This window comes from Aristolochia californica, unplaced genomic scaffold (genome assembly GCF_029961685.1).
Source record: "Aristolochia californica isolate CCGP_79_NKW_82.1479 unplaced genomic scaffold, dmAriCali1.0.hap1 SCAF_6, whole genome shotgun sequence".
In the NCBI taxonomy this organism is placed as follows: Eukaryota; Viridiplantae; Streptophyta; class Magnoliopsida; order Piperales; family Aristolochiaceae; genus Aristolochia; species Aristolochia californica.
Window position 1 is genome coordinate 43,406,703 of NW_027182257.1, and position 18,039 is coordinate 43,424,741.

At 38.8% G+C, this 18,039-nt stretch overlaps 3 protein-coding genes across 4 annotated transcripts; all 3 read right to left on the reverse strand.

The window, feature by feature from the left end:
- Positions 1 to 1,014: 1,014 nt before the first annotated feature.
- LOC137935083 (protein indeterminate-domain 12-like) lies at positions 1,015 to 4,021 on the reverse strand. 2 transcript variants are annotated; one of them, XM_068779732.1, is made up of 4 exons: positions 3,867 to 3,884; positions 3,616 to 3,819; positions 3,102 to 3,501; positions 1,015 to 1,858 (listed from the first exon to the last, which is right to left on the reverse strand). In XM_068779732.1, exons 2-4 carry the CDS (start codon positions 3,779 to 3,781, stop codon positions 1,153 to 1,155), a joined length of 1,272 nt encoding a protein of 423 aa, XP_068635833.1. In that variant the 5' UTR covers positions 3,782 to 3,819; positions 3,867 to 3,884; the 3' UTR covers positions 1,015 to 1,152. The 2 variants fall into 2 exon arrangements, with proteins under 2 accessions (XP_068635833.1, XP_068635832.1); XM_068779731.1 differs by having other exon boundaries at positions 3,616 to 4,021.
- Positions 4,022 to 5,832: 1,811 nt separating this feature from the next.
- LOC137934566 (protein TWIN LOV 1-like) lies at positions 5,833 to 11,657 on the reverse strand. Its single transcript, XM_068778991.1, is given in 8 exon segments — positions 5,833 to 6,165; positions 7,511 to 7,574; positions 8,288 to 8,343; positions 8,456 to 8,535; positions 9,387 to 9,451; positions 9,554 to 9,761; positions 10,609 to 11,182; positions 11,184 to 11,657. Coding segments are annotated over 8 exon segments (1,239 nt in total). The 5' UTR covers positions 11,226 to 11,657; the 3' UTR covers positions 5,833 to 6,015.
- Positions 11,658 to 13,117: 1,460 nt separating this feature from the next.
- LOC137934567 (mitochondrial import inner membrane translocase subunit TIM14-1-like) lies at positions 13,118 to 16,768 on the reverse strand. The gene is made up of 3 exons (XM_068778992.1): positions 16,622 to 16,768; positions 15,411 to 15,589; positions 13,118 to 13,404 (listed from the first exon to the last, which is right to left on the reverse strand). Exons 1-3 carry the CDS (start codon positions 16,622 to 16,624, stop codon positions 13,248 to 13,250), a joined length of 339 nt encoding a protein of 112 aa, XP_068635093.1. The 5' UTR covers positions 16,625 to 16,768; the 3' UTR covers positions 13,118 to 13,247.
- Between the last annotated feature and the right edge of the window lie 1,271 nt (positions 16,769 to 18,039).

Here is an 18,039-nt window from a genome sequence, read left to right on the forward strand (position 1 = left end):
GCTGGCTGGGTACACGATAGCACTGACACACGGGCTACCTCGTTTCCAAACCCAAACCCCCACCTCTTTGCTTGGCCAAGCACAGAATTTAAGAAAGTGTCGTTCAGAAAAAGACTTCTGCTTCATCTCTGCATCCAAAGACCTTCTCTCTCTTCCCCCAACGCGTTGACATCGTAATCCCTTCTTTATCTCCTTTTGCCTGTAAGTTTTCCGTTTCTTTTGCTTTATGGCTACGGCCCTCTCTTCGCCTACGACCCCTGTTTCTGAAAGCCTTCCTTTCTTTTCCGTTTTAATCACGTCTTGCCTGCAGTTTTAACCATTACTCGCTTTCTGCTGCTTGCTTGATGCTTCCTTCCTTACGTGAAGGGGACGAAGGGTGGAGCTATTAGTAATTTGAGAAGATTGTTTGGAGGACCACTGGTACGTGATTGAATGTAGTGCAAGCATGTCCACACCGAAGCATGCAATCATCCAATCATGCGTTCATACTCTTCAGAAACTAGAAAAAGAACAAAGAAAAAAGAAAAGATTGAACGTGTGCATGTGAGTGACATCACACTGGCTTTTGCCGATTAAAAAATTAAGAAGTGGGATTAAGAGGAGACAAAGGGTTAAGGGATTGGGATTTGTTGAAATATGAATAGAATTAACCCCTTTATATCTTATGATGGAAGTATATTTACAGAGGACCCTGATTATAATCTTATTTGAGTATATGAAACTCTGATAAAACTCAGATCAATGAACAATCTTAGCTGAAGAAGAATAACAAATAAAATTATGAGTTTTTCTTTGAATGATCTCTCGATCTCTAACTATCTCTTATTTCAACGAGGCTCGGAAAAGTGAAAGAGAATATAAGGGTAGCAACAGTGCTTGTACTACAGTAGGGTCCGTCTACGAGAGAAAAGAGAATAAAACCATTGATGCAGGTCTCTAGAATATTTGTTCTCTCTACTCTTTTTCATTCGAGTGGACCTAACGAAACGAAAAACTAAAAAAGGGAAATTTAAAAAAAAAAAAAGTGAAGGAAAAAAACTTACCCAAAATTAAAGAAGAAAACACAAGATCATGGGGGTTCAAGGGGTCATTATTTTAATCTTAAGAGGATTTTTCTTCATCTACGTCAATTTTGTTTTTGTTTCAGATTTTTTAATAGTCTGTCCAAGCTTGAGTCTGAAATCCAAAGGTGGGAGCTTTCATGGCGGGGCCGCGCTCGTAGGAGAAGGAATCCGGGTCTATTCCCATGCCCGTGAAGGACAGAAGCTCTCGGACGCAGACATCGTCGCTGGCGTTCTCGTCCCCTGCCAGACCCAGAAAATCCCTCGTCATCCCTTCCTTCCCCTTCATCCACGCGTCCAGGTTCTGACCCTCGATCGTCAGGCACGCTGGCGAGATCCTCCCGCCGGCGATGGCCGGCATGTGAACTCCCAGAGATGATGGTACCGCGTGATCGCTGACTGCTCCCATAGTTGCAGCTTTCTGGAGCAGTGCAGTGGCTGACAGCGGCGGAGCCGAGGTGGGCGGCTGCTTTTGGGCGTTGAAACTGTTGGCGAAGGCCAGATCGAAGTGGGTTCCCTCGGATTTGATCAATGGCGAAGACTGCGTGTCCCATGCATGCCACCGAGGCGAGTTTGAAGGCGCACGGTAGAAAACTGGTGGGAGAAGGGGCGACGATGGGTTTTGCGTAAGGTGGAGAAGAGCAGGTGGTTCTGAATCTCTGGTTATTACTGCAGAGTTAGCTATTGCTGCTGCAGAAGCGAGTGGAGTTCTGATGGGTAGGGGAGTGGAGGAGAGTCTTGCGCTTTCTTCAGCCAATGCATCACAGAAGGCTCTGTGTGTCACAAAGCTGTCTTTTCTGTCGTACAAATGCAAGAGTTGTTAGAGAAGATCCAAACACTAGAACAAACAAGAACAGTCAGGACATCTGAAAATAGATAGAAGGCACTCAATTGAAAAACTCTGAAATTTAAAAGTGGGTCAGGAAAGTTTGGCCTTCTCCCCATTGTCTTCCTTCTCTTCTCCAGATCAGTCTAACAATGGAGATCATCTCTTGCATGGTTAATTAACTTTCTTGTAAGATCTTGTTACCTCTTAAAGAAACAAGAAACAGATGAGAAATATAAAAGAAAGTCCTGCTTGCAGAATGGGGCCACAGATGAGAAAGGCTGATGAATACAACAAAAGATCACATTCATTACAGGGACAGCTTGCTTGATCATAGTACAAGCATTGAAAAAAACACAAAAGGGGTCATTACTTACCACACTTTAAAGAACTAATAAAGGCTTCCAAGAACTCATGATTGAGATGTTTCAAGAAGCAGTAAACCATGATAAAATTCTAACGCATTCAAACCGTGGTGAAGGCATCAAAAATAAAAGAATAATCTTGCGAGAAATTAACAAGCTATTTTGGACTGACAAAGAAATATAGAGGGGAAAGTAGAAGTCTCTCTTTCTCTCTCTCTTTAAGATTTTTTTTTTCACTGTTCGGAGCCATGCACGGAGAAGAAGACAAAGAGTGAAAAATGCATCGTGGTTGATTTCTAAGATGTGGCAAATCGGTCTGCGTATATACAAGAAAACAAACAACAGTCTCAGTTAACAATAGACAGTCAAACGGTCTGTTTGTCGAGCCTCGAAATAATCATCAGTTTCAGACTTTAAGAAAGATGGGTAAAAGAAAAAACCAGAAGATCGAACGAGAACTGGGTATGAAACTGAAGTTTTAGTTTTTCTACGTCTAAATGAGTTAAAAAGGCTCCATTACTCTTCCTCCATTTAAGGCATCTTATCATGCGTAACTGATAGATGCATTTAATTGTTCCCATCTGTCAAGGCATTTAATTTACAGATAGTTTCGTGCAGCAAGCTGTTTTAATTCGAATCCTACTAAGAAATATTATATGTCAGAGAAAGAAGGAAGAAATTGAAGGATTTCAGAAACGGCTGAAAATTTCCTGCAAAAGAGTAGACTTTTGAAACATGAAACTCTCACTTTCAGAAGAAAAATTAACTAGCATCGATGAAAAAAAGAAAAAAAAACATGGAAAGATGAAAGGAAGAAGAAAGAGCCGTTTAATGAAACGAGGAGGGTACCTAGAGAAAAGAGTCCCGCAGTCGCATCTGTATTCTCTCATTCCGCAGGTTTTGACATGAGCTTTCCAATCAGATTGAACAGCATATTTCTTCGAGCATTTATCACACTTCCACTTCTTTTCCCCATGTTTCCTGCAGAAGTGTTTTTTTATCCCAGTGAGATCGCCTAGAGCCCTGGAAGGGTGGTGATGGACACAGGAAGGCTCGGGGCACACAAAGACTCGCTTCCTTATCATCTCCTTGCTGTTTCTCTGCCTCAATTTCCAAGGAAGATTGTGACCTCTCCTATGCAGTTGAAGATTCTGATCTCTCTGGAAACCCTTGTTGCAGATCTCACATACAAAACGATTGGTGGCCATTAGAGACTTGGGTGACAAGGCCATCACCTCAGCATCAGGATCTGCGAGTTATCCCCATGAAACGAGATGAAAAGACAAAGAGGGTAATTAATCATTAAAGAAAGTAATAAAAATGAATAATAGTAAGCAAATAGTTTGATGAATTCTAACCACACCTGGGTTTCCCGGGAGGTTTCTCTTCTTCTTGATTTTCTGCTGCTGCTGCGGGGAAATGGCGGTGAGGGCGCAGTTGAAGCCAGGCAAGTGATGAAGCTTAGTGCCAGAAGAAACACTAGCCTCCTCGGAGAGGGAAGTTGAATTGGACATGGCGGGTGGAAACATGGATGAAGACAACGAGGAGAGAAAGAAAACTTAAGAATCTGATTTCTTGTCTCTGTAAACCACCCTTAAACAAGCACCTCCAAACCTGAGGGAGGGAAATAAAAACAAAAACTCCAACGAGGGATAAATATATAATAATGATGTACAGCTCTTCTTTTGAACAGGTGGTGCTGGTATTAGTATCGGAAAGACATCGGTCAATAGGTAGCAAAAGTAAATCTCGTGAAGAGATGATGATGGGCGATTCCCTGGCGTCTCTCTCTTCTCTCTCTCTCTCTACAGAGTCGCTTTCTGCTCCTGGGTTTGCTTGTCTGGGTATCACTGCTGCAGCAAAAATAGGCAAACGTCTTTCCACCATGCAATCCAGTTAAACTTGGCAATCAAACAAACAACCCCAAGAAATTTTTTTCTGATCCGTCTTCTCTCTCTCCTTTCTCTTTTCGTGAGGAAGACAGAATCGAACGATTTCAGCAAATGGGTATTGCAGAAGCAGTTGTTTTTATCTGAGATGGTGATGATTACAGTGGCTGACTGAAGAGGAGGGTTGGCAAAATAGAGATTTATTTGATTGAAAAGCAAAAAATCCACCTAAAGTAGCAGGAATTTTGCAAAGTGGAGATAGATGGATTAGGCCGACCCGAGAACAGGAGTTCCCTACCACCCCATCCCCATTCATAGATTCCACAGATGCATTGTTGATTGTTTTCCATGTCTGTCTCTGCTCCTTTCTGTCTTTTCTCTTTGTTTCCTTTCTTCCTGTATATAAAACACCCACCTCTTAAAAGGACCTTGATTTGAATTGAATGTATTGATTTTACTGTAAGGCTTAGACAAAGCTTAAAAGAGCTTCAGTAAAGCAACTTAAGACTCTCACAAACCTTTTCGAAAACCCTTCAAAGCATATATAATTGTCCCATAGATTGATTCAACTATGCAAAACCTTCGGGAGACTCCCAGATGCATAACGTCATTTTTTTTTCTTACCCTCCTACTTTCTTTATCTTTAGTCATATTCTTCTCCATCCATGGCCCTCCTGGTGGTGGTGAAAGTGCAGGAGATGAGGCTCACCCAGTACCCCACCATGGGGAATTTTGAAGGCTTCCTCTTTTTTTTCCTTTACTGCCTTTTCAAATTCCAAACCAAAGCCCTTTTCTGGGACTTTACTGGCCACCCCACTGAAGCAAAGCACCGATTGTATACGCCAGTCTAAAGCAAATTCCTGGGTGGGTTTGTAATTTGCATTTACGGAGAGGATTCTTCCCTTAAATGACAAGCCAGGATCCTCCCACCATGGCAGGGCAGCTCACTTCAGGTTCTGTCGACTGCAATGCGTTTTCAGCTCAGTGAGAGAAGCATTGCATGGCTCCATTGAAAAAACAGTTGTGGGAATCCAATGCTGGGGCCCTTCCCTTACTTCACTTCCATTGATGGATCTCTTCAGAGGATCAGAATGAACTCTTGTCGGCAGAGGCTCAAGTGGAAGAAAACAGAACGTATTGACACTCTCATGGTGTCTTTTCTGGCTTTCATTGAGGATGGGTGAGCTTTGAGGGTACCAGATAAACAAACAAGTGGCTTTCAGAAGATCTAAACTAATCTCTGAAGGTCCCACTGTCAACAGGAACACGACCGATTTGTTTGACATCCCCGAGTCTTTTCCCATAATTTAACCTTTAGTAGGAGAAATGGAACTTCAGGAAGTGACATCGGAGTGTTTTATTTGACGAAGCAGAACCTCCTTCTTCCTTGAGATCATGAGGGCTGAGAAAAGGTAGGCGCCTTCATATCAATCTATTTTTTTATTTTATTTAAAATTTAAATTATGTTCCTCTGAGATATGACATAAAGGAAGGGCAGATCATATGGTCATATTTGAAAATATAAGATATAGATACCAATGAATGAATTAATTATATTTAGGAAATTTATTTTATATTCTATATAAATAACCATTAACTCGTTCACAAGGGTGATTGATGAATAAATAAGTAATAGAACACAAATTTCATCCATTCCCTATGAAACGGAAGGAATAACTGAAGAACACCACCTCTTATTCAAATTTCATTTATAGATTGAAACAGTACATTATATCAATAAGAATTGATTACAGCACAAAAATGGAAACCCTTTTTCCATCAAATGTGAGAGAAAATCGGGTACAAGAGGATTCGAGCCTGCAATCTGGTGAACAACAAAACCAGCCTTACTTTTACAGAGCAGTGAGAGTTTGTCATGACTTCGAAGAGCCCACGCCCACGGACAAGCTTCTGACTGCCACCTTCACTGCACCCACAGTACCCAGTTGCCTCAACTCAGGGCTAAGACACTGCCCTTCATCCTCGGAGCTCTCCTCTATCTGCACCCCAACATAGAATGCAATCTGCACACACAACCACATCTTTAGATCATTCCTCCTTTCAATCTTTGCATCCATGCAAATCATCAATTTGTGCTCTCAAGTCTGTACTCTACAGAAATTTCAACTATAACTGGCGCTGCCTGTCAAAGGGATATGGGGTTATCATTCCATTTGATCTGCAAAGTTTTGGTATATCAAAGCGGCTGGTACATTAAGCACAGACAAGCCCAAGAAGGTAAAAGGAAGAAGATGATTAGTGGAAAGTACTAATATCAAATATTCTCTCTTTATTTGGTAACCTGGAAAGTTTGCACCACAGCATCTGCAAGCCGCTACTTGGTGAATAGAATACTATGAATCCGGGGGCATAAACAAGCCAAGTTGGGGAAGCGGTAGCAACTGAAGCTTACATGAGAGAATTTACAAGTATTGAGTACCCCCCCGCTATGCGAGTCAACCAAATGTAGAATGGAATCGAGTTGGGACAAATGGTTAAAGAATAAAAGTAGGAGAAATTGGAAAACCTTCTACATCTTTTTAATAATAGGAACAAGTGAGGAAGAGATACAGTTACTCCACAAGAGAGATATATAGATGTTGAGACATTAAATAGAAGTTTCATGGACCAATTCGACACAGAAAGACTTGTCAATAGTACATCAATTTTCCAGCAAGAAACAGCAGAGTAGATGAGAGTCAAACATACACCTGAGGAAGGTTTCCTCAGTACAGGAATAAACAGTGATGCAGTTTCAGGATTTTTACTTAATTTGAATATTGAGATAGTGAAATGACTCAGGAGTTTCTCAAGTTTAGTCGGATTGTCGAGTTTACACTGAGTTTCTAAAAACTAAGTGAATCCACAAAAACTCATTTAGAAACTGCATTCTACAAAAAGAATCCTCATGTTTTCCTACATATCTGAGTTATCTGAAGTGAGTTGAATCAACTTAGATCCAGTTTTAGAACTATGGATTTAACCTAAAAAGTAGTCTTAGTTATAATGAGTGAAGAAATATCCTTTTGCAATGCTAGACGGCTGGATACAAATAAATGCATATTGCAAAAGATTTTCATCATCTCTTATTACTGAGTGAAGTTGGAAACATTCTTTTCTTACAAGTACAAAGCTACCACCCATCAGCATTAAAGTTTTTCTCACACAAGCAACACGCTTAAGCTAGATAATAAGAGAAGGTTCCAAAATGTTGACTAAACCTAGTTTGTTATGAAGTTACTATATTACATTTAGCTGGATTTATTGTGTTACAAGGTTTTATTTCATCCCCTCAGTTTTTCTCTTTTTCTTACATGAGCTTCCTCAAGTACCTATATTAAGGAACAAGATTACCATTCATTTAAGTACCTTGCCAGATGCATTTCGAACTGGTGATATATGGAGAAGGTTCCAAAATGAGGTTCCATCTTTCCTGAAATTAAATGTGGCCAAACAGTCACAAGAATGGTCCAATCAGATAGTTTATTCCAATTTCACATAGATCAAAATGAGGCTACATGAAGTAGATGCATCTAACCTAATTATAGAAGACACATGAAAGACCATTGGACCATCAATTGAAGTACTACACTGGCCATCCAGAGAGAAATATTAGCAACATTATTACCTTAACATCCCAAGCATGGGTTTATACTAATTAAACATAAAACATTTACTTCTTGCAAAAAATAGTCCCAAGTTAACAAAATTATAGTCACCAATCTACCAACATATGAAAAGAGCCCTCCACTTCAAACTATGCTGAAAACCTTAACCATTGTTGTTTGGACATCCTCCTTGTTTGTTTCCACTGCTTTTTTTTTTTTTTTTTTTTTTGAAATATTGAATGACTTTTATTGATGGAGGAAAAACATATACAAAGAGAAGGCCCAAAGGGACCTCAGCCACTGAGGGGGAAGGAGGAGTCCAACAACCAAAGATGGGCCAGACACCCTTCCACTGCTTCTTAGTTTCACCCATAATGAAATTTCCCATTGTAAAATCCAGGTGAGAGAAAAATGCCAAATCTACCTTCATATATGGTAAATATACATCCATTCACCCTGTGATTTCCATATAATTGTCCAAACCTAACTGTGTAACTTTGTGAGAGTTCATACTTTTCTGGCAGGCATATGTACTCACTTGTAATTCAAAATACGGACTGTACATGGTTGCTGATGCTGAATACATTCCCTCATCTGTAAGAAGGAAAAAAGAAAGAAAGACAAACTCAGATTATATACACTCGAAAAGATTAAGAAATTTCAGGACCAGAGGTTAAAACGTTCCACGACAGTCCACAGAAGTTACCTGAGACGAAGCTTCAACATCTGTATCAGGTCCACATAAAAATCTACAGTTATGCCACAGTACGTCTTGTCTGGAGTAGCCTAACAAAATAGAATATAATATGTGAGCCACAAATTTGGCTTCGTTTAATTGCAAATTTTACTTGGACCCTATTACCGTTATTATTGAGACACCAGCAGAGTTTCTAGTGATAGGAAGGGGATGGACAATGCACCAGACTTTACACTCTTACATAGAATGAAGACAAGACAAGGCAAGCCTGATCTCACAGAGTAAGGCTCTTGTATAAGGTGGCAAACAAGCATTACAGTGAGGAAAGATTCTACAATAATAATCACCAATGCAGTATTTCACCATTATCGAGATGAGTTTCAAGATCTTAATCACAAATTCTATCCTGTACATGTAAAGCACCTAAAAGTAAGGAAAATTCTCAACCTAAATAGAAATGTTTTATGCACCAGGATAGTGAGCCTGATATAACGAGGTGGACATGTTACTGTCCAAAGGACCCCCATTTTTTACTGTAATGGACTTCAAAAGAGTGAATCCACACTGATCTGGGAGCAAATCGAACTTGTCAATATAAAATGAGAAACATAAATATGAATTAGTGGACCAAAATGCTGGTCCTGGATGGAAGCTCCAAACTGTTGGCTTACGATGGACACAGTGATTGTGTACGAAACCTGGACCAAGGAATACCCATAATGTACGCTGGCCATTACGAAGGAACTTAAATTATGTTTGACCTAGTAATGGTGAACTGTCTTATAAGGGAGAGCAAATGTATTTGACATTTTCACCAGTACAAACAGAGCACAGCTCAATCCATACACAACTATCCATTCATGATGAAGCTTCAATGGTGGTTACACTGCAATTGTACTACCATTGCACAACTAAACAAAAGATGGCATTTGGTATGCACCTGTTAGATTTAAAAAAGCATCACTCGCATAAACAATGGGCATGTCAGGTAAATGTGGATCGGTCCTGCATAATATCACAAATAAGTAAAAAAGGGTAAGTGAAAAAGGAAAAACTATCATAACTGTGGTTGAGGTAGCAAAAAGGAAGAACTTGTTAACAACTCACAATACAAAGCTTTGTTTGATTCTACCAAGAGATATATTTAGTGCTGAACTAAGTGGGACAGTTCCAAGAGGGTGGCATCTCTTCCCACAAACAACTTTTCCTGTTAGCTCGCTACAGTGAGTGAGTGCTGATAAGATGTTGCATACAGCTGCTGCTGCTTTTTGTTTCTCAAGTTCGCTTGCTTCACATGACTCCTCAGCTTCCAGTCCTACTAAAATATACAAGGGAACATATCAGATACCTGAATTGGATTTCAGAACAAGAGTCAACTGCACAAGTTCATCTGGTTTCTTTTCAAAGACAGTGGAAATTGGATGATAATTTTACCACAATGTCTTTCTAAAAGTACTATCAGACTCACCAATCAAGTGGTCACTTGATCCACTCATCAAAAGAAATTGTGCTACGAAAATAAGTATATCATCCATTTTCAAAAAAAAAAAAATTGTAAATCATGAGATTAAGAAGATTAAAAACAAAAGTCGACAACAGTGGAATGCATAATGGACGCATGTGAAAGTAATCACAGATGGGCATTTTCAAGAACGGTAACATAAAAACAAAGGATAAATCAAGAGCCAAAATTGAGCCTCACAAGAACAAGTATCAACAGATAAATGAGACATGAATTTGAACACGAAATGAAAGTTCCAAAACAAAAACCTTTAAAACGGAACCGAATTTCAATAGAATAACTCAAATTTATGCCCCAAAACAGATCTTTATAATAAATTCGTTCATGTTTTCTATTCTTCATATGACAAGTACATCTAACAGCAAATATCTAAGTATTGCAATCAGCCAAATGAGTAAAAAATAGCAAGAAATGAAAAAGATCTAAGCAAGCCAGCCACTTCCTAAGCAACAAAGATTGAAAGTAACCCCAAGAAGACAGGGCATAGAATTCTTTAAGTCACTCTCCTTCAATGAATCACTAAGAACTTTCACAAAGACGAGAAATATTTCCAGAATTTCCGATCTTTTAGAACCTATGGAAAGTCTAAAAGAAAACAATAACATCTAATCCTTTACAATTTAAGTTTCAAAACACCAACCTCTATTATCTGAATCGACAAAAGAATCCAAACCAGAGGGCCGTCCAACTTCTCCACTCAAATCTAAACACACCTCCCTCCTGCACGATCTCAGTAGAATCCCATCCCCGAAACAACTGGAGCTCCTCCTCGAGCATCTTCCTATCGGCACCTGCACCCCGATAAAATGAGTTACCCTCCCATCCTCCTTACTGAAAACCGGACAGAGACGGAACAAAATCCAAATCGGGGTTCCATCCTTTCTGTAGTTCAGCAAACTAACCTCCACCCCCGCCTCCTCCCGAATTGCCTCCCCAATTTCCAACACTGCTCGTCGGCTAGTTCCAGGCCCTTGAAAAATCCGACTATTCTTGCCCACCACTTCTTCTACTGAGTACCCAGACATCTTCATGGACCCCCGACTGGCGAAAACAATCGGGTGCCCCGAGATGGTGGGATCAGTGATGAGAAAATTATCATCGATATCGTCGAGCGCATCGAAGACCCAATTGGAGTAGCGATCAGTCAACGAGCGGCTAATCTGGGTATCCCAACTCCTAATCATTTGTTCCATTATTACTTCCGTTCCCTCGGTTTCCCTGGAATACTGTAACGATCTTATGGGTCTTCACTCCCATGAGCGCAAAGACCAACAACAGACGCCACTGCCCGCAGGTCAGACAGCTCCAGCCACCATTTATGATTTAACCCCGATTTCCTTTCCTCCCAAAAAAAAAAGCAGAAACAAAGAGAAACCCGTAAAGAGAGAGAAAGAGGGAGAGAGAAGACACAAACACCACTCTACATCTCCCCTCGTCTTGTATCTTGTATCACTAGTTGTCTAACCCGAGTTGATATCTGCAAGTAAGAGCGAAACGAATGAAGGAAAGTCGGCCGTCAGTCGTTTTTGGTGCAACCGTAGACGAAAACAATTTGCCCAATATTTCAGCTGGTGAAATTACCCATTTTACACGAGTTTTCGAGTTCTGCGAAATCGGATGGCGGAGGTGAGCAGTTCACCTCCAGACGGAAACCAATCTTTTCTCCTTTCCGTGCTCTAGAGAGAGACAACAGAGGACATCGCATAGAAAGAGAGAGAGAGAGTGTGTGTGAAGGTGACCTGTGCTGTCCCTGTCTCTGAGATACCTGTGGTTTCTGTGTTCTCTGTATTTCGGGTAGCCTCATCCCTGGGCCCATGCAATCACGCTTAATGATCCCGTTTACGTGGGACCCGCTTAATTATCCCAATTTTTATTGTATTTAACTTTATTTTGATACCATGTTAAATTGGGTTAAATGCCTTGTCCCAAAATGATTAGCTACTTGAGAAATCTTTTCGCCGACTAATAAATACAAGATTTGTATACTCACTTATGTAGGATTATCCATAATATTTTTTATAGAAGGTTTTTTTAATTTTTTATGAAAAAAAATAAATCAAATAAAAAATTATCCTAAAAATAATAAATAATAAATAAATGGATTATTTTCATATAAAAGATAGAAATAAATGGATAATCGTAATTTCACCACATGGTCTAACTGGTATGGTGGGCATTGTGGTCATGGTTCCATGTCATCGAAATACAAATTTGGAAACTGGCGTGCGTCTGAGGTCGGCGTTACGTGGAATCTTATCCATCCACGTCCTCTCTCTCTCTCCGGCTAAATGCCAACCTTGACACGCGGCATCCGCAAGGAGATGAGTGGATGCTGCCGGCGACTTCCGCCGCGTCAGCAATCATTGTTCGCCACGTCGCGTACTAAGAATAATTGGTTAAGATTTTTTTGTTTTTCAAGGGAACGTGCTTGGACTGGAGCTCTGACTTCAGATTTTAATCCCTAACTTGCCTTGCCATCGTACGATCATATCTTACTCAAGATCGGACGGATTAAGTGGGATTCAAATTTTTTTACTGGTGTGCACTCCTAGTCCTCATTCAAATGGGGGATGAATTAGAAATAACAACTTAAAATTACTATTTATTTGAATAAACTATTTTTATTTAAATTTTAGATTTATTTTTTTTAAATATCATGCAACTTGTTGCTTATTTATATAAAATCTATGTTTTGATTTTGAGTATTTTAAATATAAATTTTTAGATATCATATTTTCATATATTTTTTTATAAATACTTTGTTTTAAAAAACATAGCTAACCCGATGACAATAACTGTGAAGTTAAGTTCAAGGCTCATTAAAAAATGACTAACCAACTTAAAAAACCTTTTTCTTAACTAATAAACTCAAAATCTTTGTATTCACTAATTCACGTAAGACTATTCTTTAACACTCTCCCTCACATGCAAATCCTATTTAGTGACTCTACAAGTGGATAATTTAAGTGTAAACCCTCTTTTACAGCTCTATAAGTGGATAATTTTTTAATTGTAAACCCTCTTTTGTGACTCTATAAATAGATAATTTAGGTGTAGACCCTCTTTTGTACCTTTCCAAATAAATACCCTTTTCTTGTACCAACTTAACAATACCATTAATGAACTTTGGCACTCTAGAACTAGGGAAATGACAAAACTCATTTTGTTTTCTAGACTAATTTGATGCACAAAAATGGCCACAAAAACAATAGTAAGATCTGAGAGATATGGATCCAAACACTATTACGCATTTGAGCTCAAAGAAAAACGATTACAAGGTCAAAATGCAGACCCACCGCCTTTGGTCTTCCCAAGCATCACATCTTTTGCTTCATTAATCTTAGATGCAAGATAATGGCTACCACCAGCATCCGGATGGTTTGCAACCATAACTTTCCTGTGTGCTTCCCTTACCTTGTCTGGAGTAGCTGATTCCCTGTTGGACCATAAATGATTTTAGTTGAAGCTCTAAACAGGGGTTAAAATATAAAAAACATACATGAAACTAGCATTCATTATTTCACCCAATTCCCTACCTACATAGGAATTTGAATAAGCTGTACCTGCATATGTTTATTGTAAATATTTGAAATTGGGCCGGTTGCTTCACATCCAAAATAAGCTAGTTAAGGAAGAAGATACCCAACTTATACACCCAAGAGATTTCAAGAATCTAAAACAACATTAAACTTTTACTACACAAGCAAAACAGACATTGGAAAAGATTGTTCCATACCCAATTACCCCGTTACATGGATATGGAGGGGCTTAATTCGTATATTCAACTCAGGCACATACGAGATCAAGGCAAACATCCCACATGTTGGCTAGAGTGTAAGATATCTCTATGACGTGACTATATGTTTAATTGACCTTTTGACAGGTTTCATAGTTTTTATGATTCTATGACAATCATTCAGCAGAAGAACTCGACTCATGCAACATTTCGGGGTAATGTAATGAAAAAAAAGTGAATTGATATTTCAGATTACTACAGCATAACCTCTCTTGAAAGATATACATAACAGAAGAGAAAAAACAATGTTCCACTCCAACATGTAGCCAAATATACACAAGATGGGTGTGGGCAATTCTTCTTAAATGTTTTTCATCCAGGGATGTTGGTCAGAGGAGCAAGCAGCATAAAGATATATTATTTATCTACTACAATGCAACTTTATAATCCTTAAACATGATATACTCTCTGAAAAGATTGCCCTAAATTTTTACCTTGCCATATAAAACATTAACTGCACTACATCAGCATACAATTTCAGCAACTTTTTTAGAATTCAGACATCCTGAAATTTTAACAGTAAGCCAAGGCACTATATCACACTAATGACCGTCCCTTATTTTGATCGGACTTAAAATAACACTTTTATCAACAAATATAGTGTCAAATGTAAATTCAATAGAAGACTGCATTTATTAGTATTTGGTCAAGTAACAGAGCATATATATGACATGAATTTAATCTGAATAATATTTATGAAGTCTTAAGAAATGTGACAAACCATTACTTCATAGTAACATGGATGGGCGATCCCAGTTCATTTGCAGTTCTGGTAAGTGGTCTACAATTCTAAATAATATTAAAAGCCACTCAGGCAAAGTTGGATACCACTTCAGTAGCAGAAATTTTTTGAAAACACAACGGCAAAGTTGTAGGTTCTTTTGACATTTTGAGATTCTCTTTGTTCAATACATCCAAAATGAAGAAACCAGCCGCGATTTCAGAGAAGAAAACTACATCCAAGGACCCAATTAAAAAACACAGGTGTTTAACATTACACAATCCTCAATCTTTTACTTGAAGTTGGAGGCACCCTATTCAGAAATTTCATGAAACTCCTAATGCCCCTAAAGTGATGGGTACCGGCGTAAGTGGTTAGCTTTCCCTAAAATTTGGACTTCTCCACATAGCTTTAAGGAGGCATAAATAGGTTAGAGATAGGCATATTACCCCCAAACAGAAAATTATGAGAACAAGAATTGCCCATAGTAGTGCAGCACAGAGCTTTAGCTCAATGGCCACATGGTTGAGTTGATGGGTCTTGCAGTGGTTTCTATACTTCATTTTTTTTTATCCTTCTCCTCCTTATTTATTTATTTACTTAATTATATATCTTCTCTTGATATAATGGCAGTGTGGTTACATCATGATAAAAGCATGCTGCCATTGTCTAAACCCTCTTCATAAGCCTGCCCAGCAGAAATATATTACTGTTGAAAACATAATTTAAATAACTTGCTCAATTGGGAGGCAGTGTGCATCTCTGGCTATAGTCTGTCCACTAGAGAATAATTACTTCAATTATGTTAGTGTATGAAAAATTGAAGAACATGGTCGAAACTCAACTATGCGCATAAGGATAATATGAACTTATTATTCAAAGAAAAGAATGAGTTTCTTCAGTTCCATGAAAAAAGACCCATCACCTAACGCCAAGGATAAGAGCAGCCTCTCTTCTTGTCATTGTCTGCTGAAAACCACCATCATAGAACTTGCGCATTCGTGGTACAGGTGGCCGAGCTTTGAATGCATGCCAAGCTTGGATCCCATATCTTCCTGCAAGAGCAGCACTTGCCACTGCAATTCCAGCTAGCAATGGAGTAACCTGTTTGCAGATACATAATATTAGGAAGAGAGAGAGAAAGAGAGAGTCATGTCCCAACTTTGTTAAGATCGGCCAGACTAACCCTCCACTTCTATTCTACCATATCATTTACAGTTCTCATCACCACTTAACCTTGAGGACTTCCCTCACCATTACTGCCTGTTTACATTTTACTTTTTCTTTTTTGACTGTCTACTACATTTTACTATTTCTTTTAAAAAATACTAGCAAAACCATTGGTGCCCACTACACAAGATCGAACATACCCACTAATCTCAAATAACTCGCCATAGCTTCTTGTCTAGTGGTGCTGCAGCTACCTGCTTTAATATTTTCATGTCTCATTCTATTTCCCACTTTTTTTTAATTGAAAAGCAGTTTTTCCTATAGTGGTCGCATAAACACACCCATGAACCCCCTCATGAGACTTGAACACAAGACCTTAAATTAAGGACATTTAAAAAAAAAAAAACAGATTCTTCCTCGATTTTTTTTTTTTTTTTTTGAAATGATTCTTCCTCGATTTACCTCACATTAAGTTGTATACTTAAAAGGAAATTATTATAAAAAATAAAAGAGAACATTTTCAATATTAAAAGGGATTTCATTATTTTCTAGCATATAATGGCAAAGAGTTCGTCACAGGAATTCGTGTTTCAGTCATACCTATCCAGCTGAAATCTCAATCGCAAATTCTGAGACCCCCAAAAACTTCAGTAAAAACTTGTTGTCGCCTCAAACATACAGAGATCAGTATAAACTCAACCAGCTTAACATTTTGTTTTTTGTGTCAATTAAACTCAACCAGCTTAACATTTTGTTTTTAGTGTCAATTAAACTCAACCACTTCAACATTTTTTTCTGACTGCTAATTAAAGACAATAAACTCAACCAGTCTAACATAATCCGAAAAATATCATTTTCTGACAAGTAAAATAAATTAAAACGAGACCTCAAGAAACACCAAAGTGCAGAGCAACAGAAAAAAGATTTAAAAGAAAAATCTCAAGTAAGTCGTAGAAAATCACTCACCATTTCTCTTACGACAAAACGAAGGGCATCCGACTATAGTATTCCTCTGATTATAGACCTCGCGCAGCAGAAATTCAGATTCAAATGGACGAACCAATAAGGAGGGAAGGTAACGGCTGACGCACGCCAGTCGAAAGGAAGTGCGTCTCTAGCTCTTTCGCAAACCCAACAGAAACCTATCGATACTTATAGAACTCTCCAACGGGGAAATGGGAATCTATTGGGCAGGGCTTTTCTGGATTAAGAAAATGGACTCATGTGGGCTTAGCCCATATACCATCTAAGACCTTGTTTACTGGCTACTGAGTATTTATTGGCGAGATGCTGCTCTCTCCGACGAACAATAACTTGCAGAGCGACTCCCGGTAAGAGTTACCAGGTCGGGGACGGAGAGGAGAGAGGGTTTCATCAAGTTCTCGTCGAGGCAGGGGAGTTGTCTGTAGCTTTTTTTGTAGCAAATTATTTTTCGTCTCTGGGTTTGGTTGGATGTTATCACGGGGAAGCAAGGTAGACTCTGAATCGGGTTCCATCCGTGGTATTATAGAGATCCATGAAGCATTACTTCATGCAACAAGGAAGAGAGCTGATGGCATCAACATCCCATCTGTTCATTGTTACCGATCAAAGTTAGCAACATTCAGTAGATTGAACAAACACAGCTCTGTGTATTCTGTCAAATTTATAATTTGGAACTTGATCGTATACCTTGGCAAGGCAGTCTCAAAGGGTTCTCTAAACAAAATCTTGCTTGCATTGCCAGGCAAGGCTCCATCTTCTTTATGCTGCTCTCAAGGTGTGTAGCAGCAAAGCCACTCGCTTCAACAAGTACATCCTCTCCTTCAATACCCATGAATGAAGCTTCATCGAGTGCCTGCATGCCTCTTATGCATTCCACAGATTACGGTCTGCTAATTCTTCTGCTTGAGACATAAAATGATGCAAATCACACCCACCTGGAGAGACAAAGTATCCCTGTTGTCGCAGTAGTCGGAATCCAAGAACTAAATCATGCAAAACGTCGAAGGTGACGGCGTCGCTGAATCTGATGAGATATAGTCTTAAAGTCTTAAGAGAGAATCGATCTTTTCTAAGGGTACTTTTTGCTCCGTCGGATTCTTGACAAAGTTTGGCTTTATGTAAATCAAACTCAACTCCATTACAATCTCAATGCGAAACTACTTCCTCATACATGAAATCCAAAAAACATGGACCAAAATGATACTACCCAATACTTGGTCAATATTAAAATTTATAAATTATTAATAAAATTATTAGAAATATTATCATAATAGAGTAATTTTCTACAGTTTAATTAGATATAAGTAAACTAATTTGATTGGAGTAATTATTGATATAATATACTTATAAATGATATTGAGTATGTAATATCAAATAAATACCATCCAATAATGATGGAA